The sequence below is a fragment of the Tarenaya hassleriana genome, unplaced genomic scaffold (genome assembly GCF_000463585.1).
Source record: "Tarenaya hassleriana unplaced genomic scaffold, ASM46358v1 Cleome29, whole genome shotgun sequence".
Lineage (NCBI taxonomy): Eukaryota > Viridiplantae > Streptophyta > Magnoliopsida > Brassicales > Cleomaceae > Tarenaya > Tarenaya hassleriana.
This window is the reverse complement of record NW_010966092.1, coordinates 791,015-802,114: the sequence shown is the minus strand read 5'-3', so window position 1 is coordinate 802,114 and position 11,100 is coordinate 791,015. Positions and strand designations below refer to the sequence as shown.

Genomic DNA, 11,100 nt, shown 5'->3' with positions numbered 1-11,100 from the left:
AAGGCCTGTTAAAAGCCTTGGACGTTCCGTTGATCTACCCGTTAAAAGCACAATGTGAAGTGCATGGCCCAAAAGTTTATCTTTTACGTTGAATTCGAGAAAAGCTAAGATATAAAAGGGAATAACCTAGATAATGACATTATGTAAAATATATATATATATATATATATATATATATATAATATGTTTATAACCATGTAAAAGGTAACAGCAAAAAAGGAAAAAAATCTGTGCAAAAATCTGATTAGGCATATTAAAATTCAATTTTTCACAGACATAAATTTCATGAAAAAATACGTATAAATATTTTGGCAGAAACAACTCATACAGATTGTTTTAAATAATGCAGAAATAAAGTTGTTTTGTAGAGTAGAGGTAACAAAGACAGAAAATTTTCAATGTGATGATGTTCCAATATCGCACTTTGTCTTCCATTAGCATACTTGGGATTCAGATCAGTGCATCATACAAAGTGGCCATTCTTGGAGTTGTTGGAGGGATAGGACAACCTCTGTCACTTCTCATCAAGATGTCCCCTTTAGTCTCTGACCTTTGCCTTTACAATGTAGCCAATGTTAAGTGAGTTGCTACTGATTTGAGTCATTGTAACACACCTTCTCGTGTTTTGGATTTCACCGGAGCTATTGAGTCGGCAAACTGTTTGAAAGATGTGGATGTGGTCACCATCTGTGGGTTGATATCTGCATATTTGTGGAGCTTCGTCTGTGAGTATTAAGCTCAGGAAGAACTTCAGTTTCAATCAGAAGGTTCCACGTTAGTGGAAGACGACGTCGCTTTTGAAGGAATTGTTGTTTAATGGACCCAAGGGCATGCTGGTAATTTCGAAGTTGGGTTTGTTGGAGACTTTATTAAAAGTCTGAGACGAAGGACACCATTAAAGAAGAGCTCATTTTTTCTGATTCTTGTAACCCAGATACTGAGAGAGATCTTGGTGAAATTCTCCTGTTCGTGTTGTTCCCAGCCACAATCAATAAACTACCCAGACCTTACCGAGACGTAGGATCAAGCACAACGCTTGAATCCGAACTCGTAATCTCTTGTCTCTCTGTTTCGATTTCTTGCTTTTGGTTTTCGGTTGCGTTTCTTGTTCTTTGTTTTGCAGGTGATTCGGAAGCTCAGGGTGTAACAGGTGGTATCAGAGCCTGGCTGTGGCTTTGGAGGTTCCGATCCAGGGAGATTTGGAGTTGAATCTGATTTGCAGAAAAAGGCATGGCGATTCCGATACAGAAATTAGATGTTGAGAAGTTTGATGGAAAGGGAGATTTTGTACTCTGGAAAGAAAAGATTATGATTGGGCTTGAAATAATGGGATTATCTGAAACTCTAACAGATGATCCGAAAGATTGGAAGGTTGAGGAAGATTCTGGGGAAAGGTTAGGACAAACTCAAGAAGAGTTTATGGCTACACCACAGGCGTCAGTAATTTCAGGTACAATGACATCTGAAATCACTGATCAAAAGGAAAAGAGTTCGGAGAGATCTGCAGAAAAGGAAGAACGAATTAGAAGTATGAAAGAAAGAGCCGATAAAAGCAGGAGAACCAGAAATTTGATTGTTCTTTGCTTGGCAGATCAAATTCTCAGAAAGGTAATTCAGGAGAAAACGGCATTTGGTCTCTGGAATCTGTTGGAGAAACAATTTCTCGAACAATCTCTACCGAATCGTATGTACTTGATGCAGCGATTGTCAGGATTCAAGATGGAAGAATCTAAATCCATCGAAGAGAATCTAGATATGTTTCAACGTATGTTATCCGACCTTCAGAACTTGCAGGTTAAGGTAGAAGAAGAATATCAAGCTGTCTACCTTTTGAATTCGCTGCCTCCTCCTTATGAACAACTAAGAGAGGTTCTAAAGTACTCAAGATCGTCCATAACACCAGAGGAAGTGAAAGCAGCAGCAAGGTCTAAGGAACTCGAATTATTGGCTCAGAAGAAGATAAACAGAAATCATACTGAAGGTTTGTCTATACGGGGAAGGCCAGAGAAACGAGAAAACGGTGGATACAAGAAAACACAGGTCAAGATCGAAATCAAGACCTAAAGGAGATTGTTGGTATTGCGGGAAGAAAGGGCATTTCCGAAAAGACTGTCACTCGAGGAAAAGGGACATGAATCAATCATCTGAAGGGAAGGTTGAAGCTGGTGTTGTCAAGCAGGAGACACTTACACATCAGACTTCAAACTTTGATATCACAGAGGTTTTGTCGATATCAGAAAGAAATGTGAAGGAGGAATGGATTCTCGACTCGGGGTGCACGTTCCATATGACCCCGAGAATAGACTGGTTCACAACTTTTGAACCAAGAGGATTCGGCCTGGTAATGATGGGAAACAACGCTACTTGCCAAATTAAAGGAGTTGGATCAGTGAGGATACAAACACATGATGGTTCAACTATTCTACTGACAGAAGTGAGATACATTCCAGAATTGAGAAGAAACCTGATTTCCATGGGATCACTCGAAAAACAAGGGTGTTGGTATAAGTCTCAAGAAGGACAAATGAAAGTAATAAAAGGTTGCAGAGTTGTGATGAAGGCGAAGTTGGATCGAGGACTATATGTGTTGGAAGGAAAGACAACAACTGCAGAAACTCATGTCATGAAGGATACAGATTACAGTACTTCTTTGTGGCATAGCAGATTAGCTCACATGAGCCAAAAAGGACTCGATTTGCTGGTTAAGAAGGGAGCCATTCCACAGAAGGAAATGTCTTCCTTCGAATTCTGTGAAAACTGCATTTTCGGAAAATCTCATCGACTTGTGTTCGGGTCTGCGAAACACACTTCAAAGACTGTGTTAGAGTATGTACATTCAGACTTGTGGGGTTCCCCAAACACCCCAAGCTCAATGTCAGGATGCCAATACTTCATTTCCTTTATAGATGATTATTCAAGAAAAGTCTGGTTGTACTTCCTGAAATCCAAGTCTGAGGCCTTCGACAAATTCTGCTGTTGGAAAAATCTGGTGGAAAAACAATCTGGGAAGAAAGTAAAGACGCTTAGAACTGATAACGGGCTTGAGTTCTGTAACCACAGATTTGATAATTTCTGCAGGGAAAATGGCATTCAAAGACACAAAATATGTACGTACACCCCGCAACAGAACGGAGTTGCGGAAAGAATGAACCGGACTATCATGGAGAAAGTGCGTTGTTGGCTGGCAGAAACTGGTCTACCCCAGAAATTTTGGGCAGAAACAGCTTCTACCTGCGCATATATAGTAAACAGATCCCCATCAAGCGCCCTGAACTTCGAGGTTCCAGAAAAAGTATGGTCTGGAGCGATGCCAAGTTATACACACCTGAGGAGGTTTGGCAGCGTCGCATACATACATGCAGATCAGGGGAAAACATTACCAAGGGCCAAGAAAGGAATTTTCCTTGGATACCCAGAAGGAGTGAAAGGATACAAAATCTGGGTATTGGAAGAAAATAAGTGTGTTGTGAGCAGAGATGTCAAATTTAATGAGCTCCAAGTCTATAAGGATCTGGAAATAAGTACAGAGAAATCTAGAAATGAAGTTCAAAGAACAGAAGATCCCTCAATGGGAAGTCTACCACTTATACCCTATCAGGACATAAGGCCCCCGAATTTGGATCAAGGTGGAGTTATTGACATGGAAAACTTACAGAAGAAAATAACAGATCATGACAGTGACTCAGATAAGGAAGTTGTATCAGACTCAGAAACCAAGATTGAGGGCCAGAAAATGAAGAAGAAAGAGAACTTAACAGAGTATGTGTTAGCCAGGGATAGAGCTCGCCGTAATATCAAACCACCATCAAGATATGACGAAACAGACGTAGTAGCATTTGCTCTCATGACTGCAGATGAGATAGAGCTGGAAGAACCAAAAACATTTGAAGAAGCTAAGAGGAGAAAAGACTGGAAACAGTGGGAGATAGCAATGCAGGAAGAAATGTTGTCCTTGAAGCACAACATGACCTGGAAATTAACTCCTAAACCTGAGAACAAGCGAGTGATTGGGTGTAAATGGGTTCTGAAAAAGAAGCCAGGAATTCCAGGGGTTGAAAAACCACGTTACAAAGCGAGATTGGTAGCTAAAGGTTTTTCCCAAGTGGAAGGAGTTGACTACAATGAGATCTTCTCTCCAGTAGTAAAACATGTCTCCATCCGAGTGTTGCTTTCTGTAGTAGCTCACCTAGATCTCGAGCTGGAACAAATGGACGTTAAAACAGCCTTTCTGCACGGAAACCTGGAAGAACAGATATACATGTATCAGCCTGAAGGTTTCGAAGAAAGAGGGAATGAAGAATTGGTCTGTCATCTGCAAAAATCACTGTATGGTCTGAAGCAGTCCCCGAGACAATGGAATCAACGTTTTGACGATTTTATGCAGAAGAGTGGATACACAAGAAGCAGATATGACCCCTGCGTGTACACCAGAAAATTGGAAGATCAAAGCTATATATATTTGCTCCTATATGTTGATGACATGTTAATAGCTGCCAAGAAGTTGTCCGATATACAGAAATTGAAGAAGCTACTTGGGTCTGAGTTCGACATGAAGGATCTCGGAGCTGCTAAACGGATCTTGGGGATGGATATCATCAGAGATAGAAAGAAGGGAAAGCTACATTTGTCTCAACAGATCTATCTTGAAAAGGTGTTGTCCACTTTTGCTATGAGTGAAGCAAAACCTGTAAAAACTCCTTTAGGAGCTCACTTCAAACTTGTCGCAGCCAAGAATGAAGATGAAAGCTGCTCTAAAATCAGAGAAGAGATTCCGTATTCAAACGCGGTAGGAAGCATCATGTATGCGATGATAGGGACTAGGCCTGACCTCGCTTATCCTGTTGGTGTAGTTAGCCGGTTCATGAGTAATCCTAGTAAGGATCATTGGGAGGCTGTCAAATGGATTTTGAGATACATCAGGGGTAGTCAGACGAAAGCGCTCTGTTATGAGGGAAGATCAGATCTGAGTGTTAAAGGTTTCTGCGATTCGGATTATGCAGCGGACCTAGATAAACGTCGTTCGATTTCTGGCTATGTTTTTCAGGTAGGTGGTAATGTTGTCAGCTGGAAGTCTTGTCTTCAACATGTCGTGGCTCTCTCAACCACGGAAGCGGAATACATAGCTCTGACAGAGGCAATAAAAGAAGGTTTGTGGTTAAAAGGTTTAGTAGAAGAACTCGGTTTTGAGCAGAAATCAGTGGAAGTGTTTTGTGATTCTCAGAGTGCGATCAGTCTTTCGAAGAACAGTGTACACCATGAAAGGACGAAGCATATTGACATCCGACTACATTTTATCAGAGACATTATTTCTGAAGGTTTGGTGAATGTTCTGAAAATCCACACCGATGAGAACCCTGCAGATGCACTCACGAAAACAATTCCCGTCAGCAAACTCGACAAACTGTTGAGATTGCTGAGATTGACCGGTGATTGAAAAATGGTCATGAAGGTCTGGGTAATGGACTGTTAAGTGGCTGAGTAATAAGCAGATAAGGTGGAGATTTGTGGGTTGATATCTGCATATTTGTGGAGCTTCGTCTGTGAGTATTAAGCTCAGGAAGAACTTCAGTTTCAATCAGAAGGTTCCACGTTAGTGGAAGACGACGTCGCTTTTGAAGGAATTGTTGTTTAATGGACCCAAGGGCATGCTGGTAATTTCGAAGTTGGGTTTGTTGGAGACTTTATTAAAAGTCTGAGACGAAGGACACCATTAAAGAAGAGCTCATTTTTTCTGATTCTTGTAACCCAGATACTGAGAGAGATCTCGGTGAAATTCTCCTGTTCGTGTTGTTCCCAACCACAATCAATAAACTACCCAGACCTTACCGAGACGTAGGATCAAGCACAACGCTTGAATCCGAACTCGTAATCTCTTGTCTCTCTGTTTCGATTTCTTGCTTTTGGTTTTCGATTGCGTTTCTTGTTCTTTGTTTTGCAGGTGATTCGGAAGCTCAGGGTGTAACACCATCCTTACTGTTGTACCAAGAAAATCCGGTATGACCCGCGATGATCTCTTCAACATCATTGCTAATATTGTCAAGATCCCTTGGTTGAGGATGTTGCTGATAACTGTCCTAATGCCTTTATCCACGTGATCAACAACCCGGTTAACTCCGCCGTACTAATCGCCACTGAAGTTTTGAAACAAAAAGGTGCATATGATCTCAAGAAACCACATGCACTGGATGTTGTGAGGGCAAACACTTTTGTTGCTCAGAAAAAGAACCTTAAACTCATAGATGTTGGCGTACATGTCATCTGTGGCCATGACAGGATTATCGTTTTGCCCTTTTTCTCAAAAACCAATTAAACTCTCTGTGAACTTCACCGACAAAGAAATGGAAGAGTTGACTATTAGGATTCAGAACCCTGGAACTGAAGTGGTGGAAACAAAGACAGGGACAAGATTAGCTACCTTGTCAATGGCGTATGCTGCAGCTAGATTTATTGAGCCATCGCTCTAGGCTCTGGATGGAGACAGAGATGTATACGAATGCTCGTTTGTGGAGTCGAATCTGACTGGACTTTCGTTCTTTGTGTCACGGGTCAAGTTCGGGAAGAATGAACACTACAAGAAAATCTTTAAATTGCGTCAGACTTTGTGCCAGAATACGACAGATTTGCGACGGAATACGAAAAAAAAATTTGAAGTCGCAAAATCCCTTGCAAATGTGTGACAGAATCGTATCCATCGTAAAAACAAACCTTATATGCGACGGAAAGTCTGTCGCATTTATTAATTTTATTTAATTTTGCGACAGATGTGCGACAGAGATATATGTCGCAACTTCTTGCGACAGATTTGCGACAGATATTTCTGTTCCAACCGTCATTTTCGCTGAAAAATTTCAAATTTTCGCGGTTTTTATTTCGATTTTTTTGCCTTTGTGACGAATTTGCGACGAACATATCCGGCACAACACTTAATAAAAGTCGTGACTTCGTCTTTCTCCTCCAGACTTTGAAATTTCAACCAAAAATCAAAATCTGTCAAAATTTTTGTCCACAATCGTTTTTCTTCAAAATTTGTTAAGGTATGTGTGTATATATGTGAATTTGTATGCGTATATATGTAAATATATGAATATATATATGTATATATGTGAATATATATGTATATATGTGTGAATATGTATGTGTATGTGTATGTGTGTGTTGTGTATATATGTGAATGTAAATGTGTGTATGTGCATGTGTGTATGCATGTATGTGAATATGTGTATGTGTGTAAGTGAATGTGTATGTGTTTATGTATGTGTGTGTATGTGTGTTGTGTATGTATATGAATGTGAATGTGAATATGTATGTGTGTTTATGTATTTGAATGTGTATATGTGTATGTGAATGTGTATATGTGAATGTGTATGTGTGTTTATGCATATATATATATATGTGTGTGTGAATATGTATGAATGTGTGTAATGTATATGTGTAAGTGTATATATATGTATATGTAAATTTATATGTGTATATATATGGGTATGAATGTGTGTATGTGTATGTAAATGTAAATGTATATGTATGTGTATGTGTATGAATATGTGTGTATATATATGTATATGTATAATATATGTATATGTAGATATATATATATATATATATATATGCATATGTATAATATATTTTTTATATTTTTTTTAAATTAAAAAAATATAAAAGCGATAGAATAATCTGTCGCAAATCTGTCGCACAACTCTGTCGCAAAATTGCGACAGATTGGCGACTCACAAATTTTTGCGACAACGATATATGGGCAGAAACAATTCTGTCGCAAATTTTTAATTGCGACAGATTTGTTTTGTATTAGCGATAGATTTTTCTGTCGCAAATTCATGTTTTTCTTGTAGTGGAAGTCTAGGCTCTGATCGAATCCAACCTCTAGAAACTGACGAAATATGAGTTGAAGGCACTAGAAACTCTTAAACCGGAACTGAAGGCCATCATCGAGAAGGATATCACATTCGTTAACAAGCCAGCAGTGCCAATTAACTCAAATGGATATGCCATCCGAGAGAGAAGGTAGATTCAGGAGTGAGAAATTAGAGACAGTTTCAAGATTTTGGAACATGACAGAATTTTCGGTATTTCGGTTTCGACTTTTGAATCAAATTATCTTCTAGACACTTCTAAGTAGACTGAAAAAACTTATGAGGATTGTCATATTTTCACCATTAGTCGTTGCATAAGCATTGCCCTGCTCTCAAGTGATGGAATCGGGAGCGATCTCTAAGGATCACGACCCAACCATAAACGTGAGACGATCTTAGAAAAGGTATGGTAATCGAGATCATATAATAGTGTGTTGGCTCAACTCAGATACCCGAGACTTTTGGGTTCTCCAATACAGACATTTTGGATCTCACGATAAATTATATGATATTGGATCTATTTCGATCGGGTACCCGACTTTTGGGTATCCTGGATAATCTTTAGATATCCGCATATATACAAGCCCAAGATTTAAATGCAAAATTTCAATTTTTTTCCCTCCAAATACTATCGTGCACATGTACTAACTACTGAGGTTTAATTTGGATCGAATACCCAAGATTATTTAGTCATTGGAGTCCGAAACCTAAGTTTCAAAGTCAAGTGTCTAGAGATTTCAATTCAAAATTTTAGGTTTATATCTAACTCGTTTTAAATGCACAGTAACAAAAATATCATTGTTACTGTGCATTTAGTATCCAACCTAATTATCGGAATTCGAAATCGATCTTTGGGTCAGATTTTTCTTATACCAAATCCAATCTTATCGAGTATAGAATTTTGGACAACTGGCTCTCACATGCTAGTATCATATTCATTTCGAGAAAATATCAGAGCTATCATATGTGTATATATATATATATATATATATATAATAGTGTAAAACAAGATGACAACTTTGAGTTTCTTTTGGTCATAAAAGCTCTAAAATTTTCGTCTCCGGTCTCGGGAAAGCGAAAACCATTGGAATGGTTAAGCAGATCGAGATATGGTGAAAACTCACCTAAAAATTTAAAATATACCCAATTTCTATAGTTTTTGGAAATACAATAAAGGGTAGGGTGTCAAAATGACCGAGCCGGACCGGTCCAACCCGATCCTAACACAAGCCCGAATATTTACGGGTCCGATCGGGTCGGCCTAAAACATGAGCGGACCTTAAATTTTCGGCCCGAATTCTGACCGTATGGACTTTTTTTTGGATTCAAATCACGCTTTTGATTTTAAAGTTTAAAAAATACAAAAAAATAATAAAACTAATTAAGGTAATTAAAGTATAAAAATTTAATATATTTCGCATAATAAAAGAAAAAATTGGATAAAAAAGATATATATATTGATTTAATATAAACTAAAATTTAAATTCTTTAATTTAATATGATTATAAATTTTTTAAATTATTAAATTATTAAAATTTTCAATTGAAATAATTATTTTTGACTAATGGTATTGTGATTTTGATTATATCATTTGTGAAAATATTACATTCTAAATTATTTAGTATTAGACAAGTATTTAATTTTTTTACAATTCTCTATACTATAATATTCTTTATATTTTTTTATATGTAAATATATTTTATCTATATTTAAATATATTAACAAAAAAAGTTTCCCTCATTGGAAATACAATGATGTAAGAAATTTAAGATACTTTCCATAGTACCCTTGATTTCAATTCAACAAAATTCAAGTTGACAACTCTCTATTAGAAGGAATCTTGTAATATAACTTGATTGAAACCTGTTTTGTCTCTATATATGGATCTACTCCTTCATGCTTTAACCGTATGTAACAAATACCAGATATTATTTCCATTATTTCTAATTGTAAACTCAACCGTCTGCAAACAATAGCTTCTCTCTAATAATGTATCGGACAAATATTTTTTTAAAAGATAAGCAGCTTTGTAATCATTTCACCAAAATAAGAAGAAAAAAAAAGAGTCCAGGTACCAAACAACACCACGTAACGTCTTCCGTTATCGTTAAAGCTGAGCAAAGGCGTTTGTTGTTTTTTTCACATACCCGTCCCAGCTTCCCTTTTAACGGACGTTAGAACCTGCCTCGAACCTCATCCCACATATATATATATACACATATATATTAGTTTTCTTTTATTTTATTCTTTACACACGCGTTCTGGAAATATATCTTGGACTACGACCATCTGATTTTTCAGGCCGAACACAAAATAAGACGACACCTTTGAAGGAGTTACGTCTCAGACGCGTTCCAGTGGTCGAAAAGTTTTATCTTTTCTCGGAATAATTTCCCGGTAATCCCTTTGCCTGATATCAATCCGTTTTCTGCGTGATTGGAATTTGATTTTCAGAGTTAGGGTTTTGTTCTTTGCGGTCCGATCGTCTGGTGGGGTAATTTCCTCTGGTTCCGTTTTGTGTTTGGTGGGTTGTGAACTTGTGATGGGTTTACTGAAATCTAGGATGTTTTCTGCGTGAATGGAATTTGATTTTCAGAGGGTTAGGGTTTTGTTCTTGGCGGTCCGATCGTCTGGTGGGATAATTTCCTCTGGTTCCGTTTTGTGTTTGGTGGGTTGTGAACTTGTGATGGGTTTCTGAAAGCTAGGATGTTTTCGGTTATGTTTTTTTTTTCTTAGAAAATTAAAGAAATTTGAAAATCTCAGTCATGAAACCCATTTTACTCACACTATACTTCTTAAGAGATTTTCTCGGAATTGTTCCGTTTGAGGGGAGGGAAATTTCGCCTGGGGAGAAGAAGTTACTTGTTTAATCTCACTAATGTTGTTTGGTTCCCGGGAAAACAAGTATAAATGGTAATCGCCGCGGCAAAATCTCATTCTGGTGTCTCTCGGGGAAAAGTATGAGATTTTTCTGTAAAATTTCATGTTCATGGAATTGGAATGTTTATCCGGATGTGTAAAATATCTTCCCTGAATGTCCTGCTTAGGTGTTTCCTTGCTTAGGAGCCCCATTCCTTCTATTTGATTCGCCTTCGATTCTCATAATCCATACCACGAATTACAGGTCAAAGTTTTTAACTTTCTGCATTGGATCTAAGCGTGAGATGGCTGTTCATCTGAGTTCATGTACTGCTCGCCTCATGTCATCCGGCAACTTAAATGCTGAAAGAGT

At 37.9% G+C, this 11,100-nt stretch overlaps 1 protein-coding gene and 1 pseudogene across 1 annotated transcript in view; both read left to right on the top strand.

The window, feature by feature from the left end:
• Window positions 1-403: 403 nt before the first annotated feature.
• On the top strand, window positions 404-8,230 carry LOC104818506 (annotated as a pseudogene).
• A 1,882-nt stretch (window positions 8,231-10,112) lies between these two features.
• Window positions 10,113-11,100, top strand: part of LOC104818257 (E3 ubiquitin-protein ligase MARCH7) — a 3,381-nt gene continuing 2,393 nt past the window's right edge. The window contains exons 1-2 of the mRNA XM_010547758.1: window positions 10,113-10,265; window positions 10,993-11,093. Coding sequence (XP_010546060.1) covers window positions 11,033-11,093 — 61 coding nt within the window. The 5' untranslated portion in view covers window positions 10,113-10,265; window positions 10,993-11,032. The remainder of the gene's footprint in view (window positions 10,266-10,992; window positions 11,094-11,100) is intronic.